At 47.0% G+C, this 15973-nt stretch overlaps 2 protein-coding genes across 2 annotated transcripts; both read right to left on the minus strand.

The window, feature by feature from the left end:
• Window positions 1–3215: 3215 nt before the first annotated feature.
• LOC120380901 (olfactory receptor 1361-like) lies at window positions 3216–6562 on the minus strand. Its single transcript, XM_039498802.1, has 2 exons — window positions 6515–6562; window positions 3216–4175 (listed from the first exon to the last, which is right to left on the minus strand). The coding sequence occupies exons 1-2, from the start codon at window positions 6560–6562 to the stop codon at window positions 3216–3218; spliced, it is 1008 nt and encodes a 335-aa protein (XP_039354736.1).
• A 5624-nt stretch (window positions 6563–12186) lies between these two features.
• LOC120380902 (olfactory receptor 11A1-like) lies at window positions 12187–13158 on the minus strand. Its single transcript, XM_039498803.1, has one exon. It carries the CDS (start codon window positions 13156–13158, stop codon window positions 12187–12189), a length of 972 nt encoding a protein of 323 aa, XP_039354737.1.
• Between the last annotated feature and the right edge of the window lie 2815 nt (window positions 13159–15973).

The raw sequence follows: 15973 nt of genomic DNA on the forward strand, positions 1-15973 counted from the left end.
CCCTGCTCCCTGCTGCAAGCTAGAGGGGAGACCCTGCAGCCCCTGCTGAGTGCAGGGGTCAGGGGAACACAGAGCCTAGCTGTGGGCAGCCTGGCTGGAGGAAGAGGGAGGAGAGAAACTAATGTGACAGTGAGTTTTCCCTTTCCAAGCTTTCATTAGCTTCCAGTTTGAACTGTTTGTTATACAGCCAGAGGAGGTGGAAGTAAAGCCAGTGCTGAATGCTTCACTTATTTGCCCGTACGCTGCTGCACCCTTTTTTACTGGTACTCCGGCCCAGCCCGGCCCGGCTTACTTTCACCTCTGGTATAGACATTTATTCCTCGCTCTGGACACAAAGGGGACAGATAACAGGAAGTCTGATAACAGAGACGACAGAAAGAGAAGACTCAGTTTAGTTCTTTTATTGCACGATGCTCTTGGTGACAGACACACAGTTACTAGGGTCTCATGGAGCAAGGTAAAACCTGAGAAGGAACTGGTGGAAAACATCCCATGGGCGTGGAAAGAATTCTCATGCTAGCGGTTTGGCTGTAAATGTACAGGCTCGGTTCTCCCAGAAGAGGCCGATGGTAGGCGCCCAAATCCTATGGGCAGTGAATGGGAGTTGAGCACCTAACACCCTTCGGTCCCATTGTCAATTACAACTGGATGTGGTGGAGCAGACAGGGCACTGGACTGGGACTCTGGAGAGTTGGTTTCCTGCCACGAGCCCACTGACTGACTCTGGGCAGGTAACGTCACCTCGTTCTGCCTGAGTTTCCCCAGCTATAACATGAGGTTATGGGTGAGGAGCTCGGGCTAAAATCACCAAGCTCCCACTTTAGGCACCCGAATCCCAGAGTCCAGCCCCCGGGATTCACAAACCCAGCTCGGCTGCTGGCAAGCCCTGCAGGCACCCAAGTGTTTGCAGTACATGGGCTCTAGGTGCCCCTGGACGTGCCCTCTGCAGCCCCACACCAGGCCCCAGAGTGACACACAACCCTGGAGAAGGTGCAGGTTCCCCTGCCTGACTCTCCTCCAGGGCCCTGTCCCACAGGCCAGGTGACCAGATGCTTTGGAAAAATCCCACTGGGCCCCCAAGTGTCTGGAATCAACTGGCCCTAAATCGTTGCTGAAAAGTGGGCAAATACGAGTTCTGTACTGGCGTCCTGTGGCCAAGGCCAGAGGTTTCCTTTGGCTTTTCTCTTCCTTTGAAAAGCCACCTGGGGATGCAATACACACTGGGAAACAAACATTAACGGTACAATCACCTAACACTGGCATTCCAGGCAGATGTTGCAAGCCTGTTTTTATAATGTAGGTATCATATTTTTGTGTATGTGTCTGCATATGCATGTGTGGCGTATGTGTGCATATGCATGCATGTGCCTGTGCCTATGTGTGTGCGTTTTTGTATGCATGTGTGTGTGTGCACGCATCCATGTTTATGTGTTTGCATATGCATGCATGTATATGGGTGCGCGTGTGCAGGGCCGGCTCCAGGCACCAGCCCAGCAAGCAGGAGCTTGGGGCGGCCAACGGTGAGGGGCAGCACATCCGGGTCTTCGGTGACAATTCAACGGCGGGTCCGTCACTCCCTCTTGGAGCGAAGGACCAGCCACCGAATTGACACCGAAGACTGAAGCGGCAGCAGTAGAGCTGATCACAATTGCAGGTTTTTTTCCCATTTCTTTTTGCTGCTTGGGGCGGCAAAAACCCTGGAGCCGGCCCTGTGCATATGCATATGTGCGTGTATGTGTGTGTGGGCATATGTGTGCATGTGTGTATATGTGCTTGCATTTGTGTATGTGTGCATGTGGGTGTGTGTATGTGTGTATGTGTGCATCCATTTGTGCATGTGTGTCTGTGTGTGTGCATACATGTGTCTGGGTAAGTGTGCACGTGCATAAGTGTGTGTGTGTTTATGCATGTGTTCACGTATGCGTGCGTGTATGTGCGAGTGCATGTATATGTGCATGTGTGTTCATGTGTGCATATGTATATGTGCTCATGTACGCATATGTGTGCCTGTGTATGTGTGTGCATGTGTGTGTGTGTGTGTGTGTCTAGAAGTCTCTCATCCTACAATGAACGGATGCTTAGCATTCCTGCTGAGTTCATTTCGCCTGCACCCTCTCACTGAGCACAATCGCGGGTCATTGTCTGAACTTTGAGTAGCCACAAGTTCAAGTCTCCCACCATCCCAGTGAAACCCACCTGTGGAATCTGATACAGGCCTAAAAAGACTGGGGTCCCAGGTTTTAAGAGGGCTCTCCATCTCCACTGTCTCTCAGGGCTGTAAGAGCTGTGGTTCTCAACCAGGGCCATGTGTAGCTTGGGGCTACACAGAGGTGTTCCGGGGGTACATCAGCTCATCCAGAGATTTGCCTAGATTTACACTGGCTACATAAAAAGTACTAGCGAAGTCTGTACAAACTAAACTATCATACAGATAATGACTTGTGTATGCTGCTCTATGGACTATACACTGAAACATAAGAACAATATTTGTATTCTAATTTATTTATTTCATAATTATATGGTAAAAATGAGAAACTCAGCAGTGTTTCAGGAGTAATGCACTGTGATAGTTTTGTATTTTTATGTCTGATTTTTGAAAGCAAATAGTTTTTAAGTGAGGTGAAACCTGGGGATATGCAGGAGACATCAGGCTCCTGAAAGGGGCACAGTCAGGGCCGCCCATGGCGGGGGGGGGGAAGTGGGGCAATTTGCCCCAGGCCCCGGGCCCCTCAGGGGCCCCCACCAGAGTTTTTCAGGGCCTCTGGAGCGGGGTCCTTCACTCGCTCCGGGGGCCCCGGAAAACTCTCATGGCCCCGGGCCCCCAGAGCTTCTTCCACTCCGGGTCTTCAGCGGTGGGGGATCCTTCTGTCCCGGGGCGGAAGGATCCCCTGCGGCCGAATTACCACCGAAGACCCAGTGCTTTGGTGGTAATTCGGCAGCGGGGTGCCCCCGCTGCAGGTCTTTGGGGCACTTCGGCGGCGGGTCCTGGAGCGGAAGGACCCCCCTCCACCGCTGAATTACCGCCGAAGTGGGGGCCCCCCGCCGCCAAAGACCCCAGATCCCCTCAGTCCTCTGGGCGGCCCTGGGCACAGTAGTCTGGAAAGGTTGAGAGACACTGTGTAAGAGCAGGACACGAAGCCCAGTGGAGCTCAGGGAAACACGAGCTGGGACTACAGCAGGCTTTGGTTCAGTCTCTACCCCAACCCATGTTATATCTATTTTAACCCAAGGAAATTGATCAGTTGGCATGGTCCAACCATGAATTTCCTGCAAGCTTTCCTCAGGGCTGCCTGGACCTCTTTGTTTCTCAGGCTGTAGATGAGGGGATTGACCAGGGGAGTCAGGACTGTGTAGGTGACAGACAGAACTTTCTTGAAGTCGCTCAGGATGTCGGTGGTTGGGAACATATAGACAGTCAATAGAGTTGCATAATAAATGCTCACCACGATGAGATGGGACGAGCAGGTGGAAAAGGACTTATGCCTCCCGGCGGTGGACGGGATTCTCAGGATGGTGGTGATGATGCAGATGTAGGACATCAAGGTAAGAAGGAATGGGACCAGTAAGAAAAGCAAGCTGAGTGTGAAAGTCACCATTTCCATCAGGTGAGGGTCGTTGCAGGAGAGTTTTACAAGGGGGATGAGATCACAGAAAAAATGGTCAATACAATTGGGGCCACAGAATATTAACTGAGATATCGACAACATATTTATGCTATTAGCTAGGAATCCACCTATCCAACAGCCACCTGCGAGCTTCAGGTAAGACCTGTGACTCATACGGGTTGCATAGTGCAGTGGATTGCATATAGCTAAATATCGATCATAAGACATCACTGATAACAGGAAGCATTCTGTAGCAACCAGAGAACCAGCGAAATAAAATTGTGTGAGACACCCACTGAATGAAATAGTCCTGTCCCCAGTCAGGGGACCAGCCATCATCCTGGGCAGGATGGTGGAGCTGTAGCAGGTCTCCAAGCAGGACAAGTTCCCCAGGAAGAAGTACATGGGGGTGTGAAGGTGCTGGTCAGTCACAACTAGCACAATGATAAGAATGTTCCCTGCCATGGTCGCAATGTAGATCACTAGGAACAGCAGGAAGAGAAGGACCTGCTGTTCTGGGAGACCCCCAAATCCCAGGAGGATGAATTCTGTGATGGACGTTTGGTTTCCCTACAGGAAAGAAACAAACTCTGCCACATAAATGAAGAAAATTCACTCAATAAAACATAACCTTTTTTTTCATTGCCCCCCTCTGCTAGCTACAGGAAGGATGGGTGAATGGAGGCCGGCGGGGGTGGGGGTGGGGAATGCCATTTTGTGATCCCTGGGGCAGATTTCAGATCTGAGCAGACTGCCGGTTCAACAAAACATTAATCTCTCTGGAAGCTCGTGTAGTAACTTGAGAGATGGCACCAAGCACTCAAATATTAAGGTGATGGGGCTTAGGTACAACAGGACAAAAACGTGTTGCTTCATATAGTCACATGTTTCACTAACTGGTGTATCAGAGCAGGGCAATGGCCTGTATAGATTGGAGATCCATGGGCGAACTGGGCCAGGATTGGATATTGTAGAAGAAGCCGCAACAGGGAAACAAACTAAACAACAAAGGCTGGGATTTGCAGTGTGTTGGCAGCCAACTCCAAGTGAATTGCAGAGGAAATGGGCGATCTAACGCTATCAGAGCCATTTGAACGTTTTTATCATCAGACAAATGCCTCCCCTTCCCTAGGACAATCCTTCCTTGTCCTGCAGTCAGACACTCTACATATGGTGATGAGATCTTCATTCAAAGCCAAAACCAAAAAAACTCCTGCTAGAAACCACTACAAAAGCTAGAAATTGATCCTCTCTTGCAAGCAAATATTCTGGATAAAATTCATAATGTGTAAGAAATGTGCAATTTTCATATGATGAGAGTGGTGTAGGACCCGAATTTCCATTTCACTGGCAATTGCATGATTTCAAATGTTGGATTTAATTCCAATTATACTTTTAAAATGTTTTTACCTATTTTTATTTTTTTCTATGATATTTTTATAGTATATTAAATTGTGTTTTATAGATATTTACATTTATTTCTATTCATTTTTATATTATAATATTTCATAAAGCTCTATACAATAACTTTTTTTCTAAACAAAATTGTGTAGAAATTGATCTGTTTCCTGGAACATTTTAATTCCTATCAACCAAACATTTTTTCATCAAAAATGCGAATCAGAAATATTGATCAGCTCAATGTTTCTTCTTTGTCTTTATATTAATCCTCTCTCTCTCTCTAGTCTGCCATTACTGTCTCTCTCCCCATTACTGATCCTTAAAGAGAGAGGGTGGGTGAGGTCATATCTTTTCCCAGACCGATTTACTAATCTTTATTAATTGCTCAGTAAGGCCCTGATCCTGCACAGAGTTATGCACAAGGTTAATTTTGCACCCCAGGAATAATTCTGTTCTGTCTGAGACTTCTCCGCTGATATCTAAGATAAAATTTCCACTGGACGTCTAGGATGGGACTTCAAAGGGATTTGGACAGCAAATGCCTTGAGCTTTCTTTAAACTGGATTAGATTTCCATCAACGGACGTTGGTAAAGGTCGATATCAGCTGATACAATCAAACCAACAACAGAAACTATCAGTAAGAGTGGGCGTTAGTGCAGCCTCTCCCTGAGCCTTGCACCCACAACGATGGGGTCACAGGCCCCGCGGCCAGGGAGTGAATGGGCGGGGCTGGAAGAGCAGAGCTGCAGAGGGCTCCCTGCACGGCTGCATGGCTGGCGACATCTATCTCTGTAGGTGTAAGGTGCTCAGGGAAGGCTGCGGGCCTGGGCTGTGAAGAGGATGGCGAGTCCCTGGCTGTGGGGAGGCCACCCCACTACTGAATGGTTTCTGCCCATCGATGGAGCAGTTCAACAATGAGGTGACCACTCCCGTGGCCGGGGGCTCGCTGCCATCCTCCTCCTGCTCCCAGCCCTGGCCATGGATCTCTGCTCCACCGGGCCAGAGCAGCCTCCTTCCCTGCCCCCCGTGCCCTGGTGTCTTGGATCCCTCAGCTGGTCGGGAGCCCCCAACCCTGCTGGCAGCCCTGCCCTCGCCCTGACCCGCATCTTAACTCCCGCTGAGTCTCCTGTGACTGTAAAAATTAATAGTTAAAAATTGGGGCAAAAATCGGAAAGAGAAAATAATCCCAATATTAACCCTCTAAGGGGAGAAACAAACCGATTTGTGCCAAGTCCCCTTACAGCCAGTGTCTGCCCCCGAGCACCGAGAGCAGCAGCCAAGAGCAGCTCTGCTTTCCCCACGGCAGTTCTCTCAGCGCCCCGTGACGGCGGAGCTGCCAGTGAGGGCACAACCCTGCAGGGTCAGGAGGGGAGGTTAGAGAGGAACGGAGGCCGCTCCCCTCTTTGAGGCGCTGCCCTTGGATTCGGCCGACGTTGGTTAATTTCCCTGCTTCTTCACCAACCCCTTTTGTGACTTTCAGGGCAGATTTCCAAAGGCTGGTAGGTACCTGAGAATGCACCCTGGTGCCTGAGTAGCGGCTGTATCCAATGCCCATCGATTTCCAATCCCACTGAGGGGTCTGGGTCTTGAGGTGCCAAAAAACCACCATAAATCTGCCTCTCTGTGCACCACCTCCCGTCAATAAATTGGGGGTAATGGCATCACATAGGAGTAGGAGGAGGATAGATACATTCAAGGCAGTGAGGTGCCCAGATACCACGGTGATGGAGGCCAGGAAAGGAGCTAGGATAGACGTGACTTGACAGGTCTTTCCTATTCCTAAAATCAGTCATTTTGCTTTGGGTTGGGAGTTTGCGAGAGATCAGTGCCCAGTTTCCCTTGGATTCCCATGGGATTGGTCACTGCTCTACACTGCTTCCAGCTCCTCAAGATTCAAGGGTCAGAATGGAAACGGGTGATTTACCTCTAAGGCGGGTCTGTCAGCGGCTGGAGTCTCTGTTGCCACCTGCTCACACAGCATTTCAAGTACCAGGAGCCGGGTTATTCAGTTCATTTTCTGTCCCCACTGCATTCACTTACTTCCCTGTGCCCAGTAACTGGAACGACAACCTAGAAAAGCTACTGACGCTCCTTTGCTATGTCTGGTAACATGACCCTGTGCCTCATACTCTCTGTCAAATGGGGAATGTCTTTTTTTATTCTTTATATATCCTTCTGCAGGGAGAGGTGGTCTCCCGAGGCACGTGTGCTGTGGGGAAGGCAACAGGCAGGGGGAAGTTGGTATTTACTGACATTTTCTAAAATTAAAGCAGAGTCAAACTTCTAATCTCAAAGGGAGAGTCCTGGAGAGGGAAGAAACTTCTAATACTGAAACAAATCTCTCTCTCTATTCCGTGAATGCTATGGTGACTGTCAAGAAAAAATGCACTAGTTCTCGATTTTGCAGCTGCCTCACGGATTTAGACACTGAGTTCCCATCCAATTCCCTTAGAAGGATTTGAAAATGGCAGCAGAGTTAGCTGATCTTACCTTTTCTCCATCCAACCCCCTGTTGCCCTCCATAGCAAGCACACGTGTACCCAGACCCCATCCAATGAGCTCAGGCAATTAGTTCAGGTAACAGTTTAAAAAGTGTCTAAGTGATTTAGAAGCCTAAGTCCCATTTTTAAGCGTTTCTCAGTTACTCGGGCTTAGCAACCTAAATCTCATGGAAAGGCAACGGGACCTAAACCTCCTATGCCACTTTTGAAGTTTGCATAAGTGCTTTTGAAAACACTTTTGGGTATGCTAAAGTAAACTGGTGGTTCAGTCATTCCTTCATGAGACGGGTATGTATGTGAGGAAAGTTCCTCCAAATTTCCATGCAGCGGTACCCTGTTTGGCCAAGATTTGAAAGAAACCACGGCATAGGATGGCTGATTCTCCATGCAGCTTCCACCATCGATTACACTTGTGCAAAGCAATTACAGAGCTAAATGTAAAATGCTGCCTGAGCAGAATGATAGGCCTGATTCTTCTCTGACTGACACCAGTGTAAATCAGAAGCAACTTTACTGACATCAGAGGCATAAGTCAGGGAAGCAGTAGATCCTGAGTATTTATATTCAATTCAGAGGTGGGAATGATTGCAGAAGTTGCAAGGCAGTAGATATTCATACTTCCCTCTCCTTCCTAGAATTGGTCCATATAAAGTAGGCCAGTTGGCTTGTTGTACTCCAGTTTCTCCATTCTAGATACACTACAGATAAGAATTTTTCTCACGGACCCTTTGACCGACTCCTGAGTCTCTCAATCCTCTTATGGATGGAGGCAGAGCCCAGTGAAGTCAATGGAGAGACTCCCATTAAAGTCTGTGAGCTTTGGACCAAGGGCGAAACTCGCTGCTGTTCAGAAGATCAACAGAAGGCTCATGCACCACCTGACTCCCAGCTAAGTACTCCAGATATGGCTGAAGTGTTGGGTAGGCCTAATACTGGCTTTCTGGGGAGGGTAATATTTCACCCCAAACGACGCATACTGACCCTATCACTGAGAGCTTGGCATACAACAGGTGGTTCACAAACAACTATTTGATTATTACTGCACCCTGAGCATGATTAACTGAAATGATGCAGATCAGGAGAGGGCAGAGCACTGCTAAAGTGAACACCTGACCCATTCTCTGAATGGATAGAGGATCCCAGTTCTTTCTGGTGATAGTGGGAAAACTCTTGATGTTGAGTAGAGCTGGCTGGAAAATCAGGATTTTCCTGGGGAAATGTTTATGGGGAAAATCCCCATTAGAAATATTCCTGTCTGGAAATTCCATTTGTCCTGCATGAAATTTTGAAAACATAGGAAAGTGTTGGGTTTTTTTTTCACACTTTCGTACTGTTTCCAGATGATTTCCAGCTTCACGGAATATTGCTGAGCATTGAAAGTGGGCTTTCTTAAAGTTAAAGCTTTGCTTTCTCTCTGGAAGTAATATTTTCAGCACTTAGTTATTTTCCAAATGGAAAAAAGTTGGAGGAAGGTCAGAAAGTTGTGTTTTTTCCCCTCTCAATTTCTTACTGTTTTCCAATTTTTGCCATTTGGAAAATATCTTGCTGGTGGGAGGATCCTGGGCTCGAAGTTTCCCAAGAGAATAGTGGAGTTAAGTGCCCAATGGGAGATGGGTAACTTGGAGAATGGGGTGTATCTATCTATCTATCCATCCATCCATCCACCCATCCCCATCCCTATCTACCTACCTGCCTACTTACTTAGTTATCTGGTGGGATGGCAATTTTAGATGTGGTGGAGATTTTTAGCCAACATGGCGGTTAAAACAAAACAGAATGTTACGTGATTTTAAAATAAAAACAACCATAACAACAGCAATAATAATTAATCATACAACATCAAAGTACTTAGCACAACATGTCTTTGGGGCAAAACATTTTTCCTTTATTTGTGAGTTATATCCCCACGCACCCTTTCATGGTGTTCCAGAAATGCTCAATCAGAATAATTTTCTGTTTGACTTTCCTGGTTACAAAATGGGAAAAATGAAAACTATCCACCTGAAAGGGATCATGTAAAGATTAATATTTTAATTTTTAACTTTCAACACACTGGCGAAGATTCCACACCCTGCTTCGTGCCAGCACAATAGCTTTGATTTCAGGAGTTTCAATCACTGTATAATCGGAATAACACACTGATGTCTCAGACCCATCGTGTAAGGGTCTCAAAAAATAACAAGTCAAGTGGCAGCAGACCAGGTGAAAATGAGCTAAAATTCATAGTGTCTGAGTGTTTCAATGAGTGAAGCAGACTCCAATGACCTCTGGTCACCCAGGCCCAGCTCCACAAAGGGACTAGGCATCTGAAGACTAGATGTAAGCAGCTTTAGGCACCACTGCAATCCACAAACACATGTTCTGCTGCCATTTAACTCTGTAGGCACTTAAAATTACTAATGGCCAGATATTTAAAAGGTATTTTCAAAAGCTTCTAAGCACCAAAACCCCATCAACATCCAGACCTTTACTAATCTGGCCCATGGTCCCTCAACCTGCGCTGTAACTATTCCCTAAGAGCCTAACTTTCTGCCTCTGGGCATGCTCCTCTGGACACCCATCTGGCACCTAAATCCCAGCACAATCCTCAGACCTGTGAAGATGGGCCTTGCCCTGCCTACCTCACCTGTGAAGCCTTATCCAGTAGGCAGGCTCTGAACACACATAACTCTACAAAACATGGCCAGAGGGAGATGAGGGAGGAGGAGGAAGCAACAGCAGGATCTTCCCTTATAAAATTTAGCGCAGTCATTAGGGGACCCACCTGGGCTGGGGGAGGCCCCAGTTAAATCCCCCCCTCCCCCACTGGTCAATCAGGAGAAGGGATCTGAACAGGGATCTTCCACCTCTGAAGCGACTGCTTTGACCACTGGGATACAGAGTCATTTTTGCTCACTATGAGTCCTGAGGCATATTTAATTGTTGTACGCAGTGAAACAGCTTCAGCAAGAGCGATTGGAAAAGTGCCATATCAGGATATCCTTTAGTTAGGCTTGGCAGAATCCCATTTTTTTCCTAATTTCAATGCATAACACCAGTGTGCGCCTTTAAGCATTTTGTTTCTATTTTTATCAATTAATGGTTTCACAGTTGTGCAAAATTCTGACTTTTAAGTATTTTTTTAAAATTCTTTTTATTGATTTGAACAATCACAATGCTAGAGGGCTTTCCCTTCACCTCCTACCCTGGTTCTTGTCACGCAGACAGAAAGCAGAAGAGCAGAAGTCCAAAGTACAGGCAGTGTGATGTTTATTGGGGTTAGTTTCAAGCAAACCTATCCACAGCTCTACCCGCCGGCTGAGTCTGTTTCCCAGTGTTCTGTTCCCAGCTCTGACGCCACAGAACCTTGCCTGGGTCCCTGTTCCCCATTCCCCTTTTCTTAGCAGGCCCAAATATACCTGCAGTGCACAGCCCTGGTCCTACCCCTTACAACTTATGGTCATGTTCCATTTGGGAGGGTCGTGAGTCTAGGGTCTTCATCCGACCTCTTTTGTACTCCATGGGAGAGGTAAGGAGTGACATTGTGTTCTGGCCAAGGCCAGACTTTTCTTTGGCTTTTAGTGTGTCTTATGCCTGCCCCCCACCCCATTCCTCCTTGCCCTTCTTGATTGGTTGCTTGACCCTGGCTTGAGAGAAGATCCAGGCAACTTTCCAGTGTATGCTCACATATTTCACTTCCACCATACCCTGTAACACTTTAACTCTATCTGCTTGTGGGCAGATGTAACACACAGCATCTTTGTTCTTTGTTCACACAGATTAGTAAGGATATAAGAGTATCAAAAAGTCAAACCCAAAAGTCTACGCCAGGCTCACAAACAAGCCTATATACTAATACACAATTGTGGGAAATTGTGAGGATGGGTGACAAAACAGCGCTGGACAGACAACAATTATTTAATGATAGAAATGTTGATTTTAAAAAGTCAAAGCTTTATCGCTGTTGAAACACACAGTGACGACATCCATGCCCTGTCACCCAATCCCAGCTTCTGGCAAACAGAGGCTAGGGGCACCATCCCTGCCCATCCTGGCTAATAGCCATTGATGGACCTGTCCTCCATGAATTTATCTAGTTCTTTTTTGAACCTTGTTATAGTCTTCACCTTCACAACATCCTCTGGCGAAGAGTTCCACAGGTTAACAGTGTGTTGTGTGAAGGAATACTTCCTTTTATTTGTTTTCAACCTGCTGCCTATTAACTCACTCTTTTAGCTCACCTTACCCTAGGCAGATCCAAGGCCCAGGGCCAGCTCCAGGCACCAGTTCAGCAAGCAGGTGCTTGGGGCGGCCAAGGGGAAGGGGCGGCAGGTCAGGCTCTTCAGTGGCAATTTGACGGCGGGTCCCCCAGTCCCTCCTGGAGGGAAGGACCAGCCACTGAATTGCCACCGAAGACTGAAGTGGCGCGGAGGAGCAGGCACCAATCAGAGCTTTTTTTTTCCCCCTGCTGCTTGGGGTGGCAAAAACCCTGGAGCCAGCCCTGCCAGGGCCCATCCATACTATAACCCACGAGTCAGCCAATACCTGGCTCTGCAATCATTACTTATGAACTAGTTCTTCTGCATGGGTCTCACTGTAGGTATTAGAACAGCTCTGGTAAATCAGGGCTCCCACATGAGCTGTGGTTTGCTACATCACACCACCTCCTGAGTTCCTGTTATACGCATTTAATTGCAACCTACAATAAATGCCTAGAAAAAAGTTTGTGATTGGTTATAAAAGTCATAGTCTTACTTAGAGCTTTTCTCAGAGCCTCCTTGACCTCTTTGTTTCTCAGACTGTAGATGAGGGGGTTGACCATGGGAGTCAGGACCGTATAGAAGATGGAGAACACTTTGTTCAGTGCTGCAGTGTCTGGGAGCACGTAGACAATGAACAGGGTCCCATAGAAAATAGTGATGATGATGAGGTGAGAGGAGCAGGTGGAGAAAGCCTTTTCCCTCCCCGTGCTGGAAGGGATTCTCAGGACAGCGCGGATGATACACACGTACGATGTCAGGGTTAAGAGAAATGGAGGAAGAATGAATATAAAGGAGAGAAGGAAAATCACAAGAACCATCCAGCTGGTGTCACTGCAGGACAGTTTTATCAATGGGGTGTAATCACAAAAGAAATGGTCAATTTCACTGGGGCCGCAGAAAATCAATTGTGATAACCAACATGCCGCAATGGTGTTGACCACAGACCCACTTAGCCAAGACCCCGCTGCTAGCTGGAAGGAAAACCTTCTCGTCATGTGGGCTGCATAATGCAGAGGTTTGCATATGGCTAAATACCGATCGTAAGACATCATCGATAAGAGACAACATTCTGTAGCTAACAGAGAACCAAAGATATCAAACTGTGCGAGGCAGCCACTAACAGAGATTGTTCTGTCCCCAGTCAGGAGACTGGCCAGCAACCTGGGCAGGATGGTGGAGCTGTAGCAGGTCTCCAGGCAGGACAAGTTCCCCAGGAAGAAGTACATGGGGATGTGAAGGTGCCGATCAGCCACAACTAGCACAACGAAGAGGATGTTCCCAGCCACAGTCACAATGTAGATCACTAGAAACAGCAGGAAGAGAAGAATCTGAAGTTCATGGAGATTCCCAAAGCCCAGGAGGATGAATCCCGTAATGGATGTTTTATTTCCCTCTTTTGTGTCTGCCATGGGGTCTATCAAGAAAAGTAATAATTAAAAAGCAGTAACAGTAGCCTGTGGAGCATGGCTTGAAACAGATACATTTTTGGAGGGGTGGGGGTTACTTTATTTTATTTGATGTTTAAACTGGTTATAGAGGTAGGGACAGGCTCTTTGGGATTTCTACACTTCAGGGGGAGGGATAGCTCAGTGGTTTGAACATTGGCCTGCTAAACGTGGGGCTGTGAGTTCAATACTTGAGGGGGCCATTTAGGGATCTGGGGTAAAAATCTGTCTGGCGGTTGGTCCTGCTTTTGAGCAGGGGGTTGGACTAGATGACCTCCTGAGGTCCCTTTCAACCCTGATATTCTATGACCTTTGCCCTGCAAATACCATCAAACTCAGCAAGACAGATTTAGTTGAGATAGTAGAAAAACATTCTAACTCTGAGGATAGTTAAGCCCCAGAACAGGTTACCAAGGCAGGTTTTGGCATCCCTGTCATTGGACATTTGAAAAGCAGCTTAGATAAACACCTGTCAGACATGATCTAGATGATTAGCACAGGAGGGTGGACTAGGTGATATCTCAAGATGCTTCTCAGCCCTTCATTTCTATGGTTTATTATTCTATCTCCTTGTGGCACACATCTCTGAATTTTTTACTGATTCCTTAGTGATTAATTTGTATGTGAATTTTTAGGTAAGCAGTACAACATTGGTTGGTTAATTGTTATTCTATGTCTTTTTTTAGGGTGTTTTGACAGGTTTACAAATCCTAGACATGTAAATATCAGATAAAATACTTGCATATTTCTTCTTCATGTCACTAGAAATTACATTATTTCAGTCATGTCAAACTGTAAGCTCATCTGTAACCTAAAAACACTTAGATGGCAAATTAATCGAGAGAGAGAGAGAGAGAGAGATGGATGGATGGATGAAGGAAAATGAAGACCGTCTCTCCCTCCTTCTGGGGTCTCACTGACTCTGGGCTTTAACCAACATCAATCCTGGAGGGTGGCTTTTATGCAGTGAATGACTGGGGATATACAAATTATCATAAATCCTCAGAAATTCCTGCCATTTTCTCTGGCTAGGGCTGACTGAGTAAACCAGGGTGTTCTACATGCATCTAAACGGTCTGCTCAGGGTGTGTCTCACAGAAAGAAATCTGTTACACATCATTCATAACAATATACATACCTTCTGTGAATCTGATGAGAAACGTTGTGCTTCCTCAAAAACAAGTATAACAAAAGCTGGAGTCTCTGATGTGACCTCTTCATGCAGTCTTTCAGAGAGTACGATACAGGATCTAGAGTCGATTACTGAGGTCCATGAAGATGATGGTTAAGAGACCTGAGAGTTCTACACAGGACCCTCAGTTCCATTCTCCTATTGGCACAGCTGGCTTTTACCTGATCCCAGAGGTGACTGCCTCCTCTTATTTTTACAGGAGAGAGCCACAACTCCCTGGAAACTTCTGCTAATGGGAATTTTCAAATGCCACAAAGGCAGAGTTAATGCTGCATTTATTTTTAGAACTTACAAACAAGTGTAACAAGTGAACTCCTAACCTAAGTGAGAAAGTTGTGGAGATAGGAGAACTTCTAGCTTCGAAGAAGGTGTTTTTCTTTACCAGCACTAAGGAACATAGGAATTGCCACTTTAGAGGAGGTCAGTCATCCACCTTACCCACGCTTCTGTCTCTAAACTGGCTAGTACCAACTGCTTTAGAAGAAGATCCATAGATTCACAGATCTTAGGCCAGCAGAGACGTTGAATCATCTTCTCTGACCTCCTGTACATAGCAGAAGATTACTTTTAACCCAGTTAACTCTGTATTTAGTCCAATAATGTGTGATTGGTTAAAGCAACTTTCAGAAAAGCATCTGGGTTTGATCTTAAGATATCAAGAAATGAAGAATTCACCACTTCCCGTGGTAGCTTGTTCCCATGGTTAATCATTTTCTCTGGAAGAGTGACTCCCTGGCTGGCGTGCCTCCTTATGGCTGGGTATGGCCTAGCAGGGTCTTCTTGTTCAGAACCCTGTGCTGATTGTCACTTTGGCCACTCTCCAGTGGTCTAGTTCTCGAGACTTGGCCTCCAGCTAAATCACATATAATCTCATCCCTTCTGAGATGAACCCAGTTCAGCTCAACAGTAGTTCAGCAGCTGCACACCAGATCTTCAGCCTGACTTCAGATTTCATTGGCCTTCCAGCTCATCTCTGAGGGTCTTCATGCCACCATCCTCGGCAGGCTGGTAGGGGAGCCCCGGCCTGCCCTCTACTCTGGGTTCCAGCCCAGGGGCCCTGTCGTAAGCAGCTCCGCTCTGTCTATTCACTCCCATTGCCTCCTCCCTGGGCTACTTTCTAACTCGGCCTGTCCCTAGGCCTTTCTCAAACCCTCTTCTCGTGCCCACTCCTCAACAGTCCCAGAAGGAAAGAGGATTCGTTATGGTGAACAAAGCAAATGTAGAGTCCTACACCAGGGTTATCTGCCCCTAAGAGGCTCTTTGTATTTAGCAGTCTCAGGACATCCCCTGGCCCCAGACTAGCCTTCCTCCAGGCAAACTATAGTTTTTCTCTGACCTCAGCCAGGCCTTCCTTCAAGTTGCTAGCACAGGACAACCACCCCTTCTCCTACTCATCCCCTACTGTATTGGGCTTTTCCTCTATTAATTCCTCACTCAGGCTTTGACCTCTCTCGTAGGTGTAACAGGGTAGGGCTGACTGAGCTCCCAGCCCCTCTTTAAACTCTTTCCAGTCAGCGTGGAGTTAGTGTCCCCCTTCAAGCCCTCGTGGCTAAACATTTGTGCCCTATTTCTAATTTACATTTGTCT

Source organism: Mauremys reevesii, linkage group 13 (assembly GCF_016161935.1).
Source record: "Mauremys reevesii isolate NIE-2019 linkage group 13, ASM1616193v1, whole genome shotgun sequence".
Lineage (NCBI taxonomy): Eukaryota > Metazoa > Chordata > Testudines > Geoemydidae > Mauremys > Mauremys reevesii.

Coding starts and splice junctions, on each gene's coding strand:
- LOC120380901 (XM_039498802.1), bottom strand. CDS start 6,562: ATGGGCATTGGATACAGCCGCTACTCAGGCACCAGGGTGCATTCTCAG. Junction 4,176..6,514: donor GCACCAGGGTGCATTCTCAG/GTACCTACCAGC, acceptor TCTTTCCTGTAG/GGAAACCAAACGTCCATCAC.
- LOC120380902 (XM_039498803.1), bottom strand. CDS start 13,158: ATGGCAGACACAAAAGAGGGAAATAAAACATCCATTACGGGATTCATC.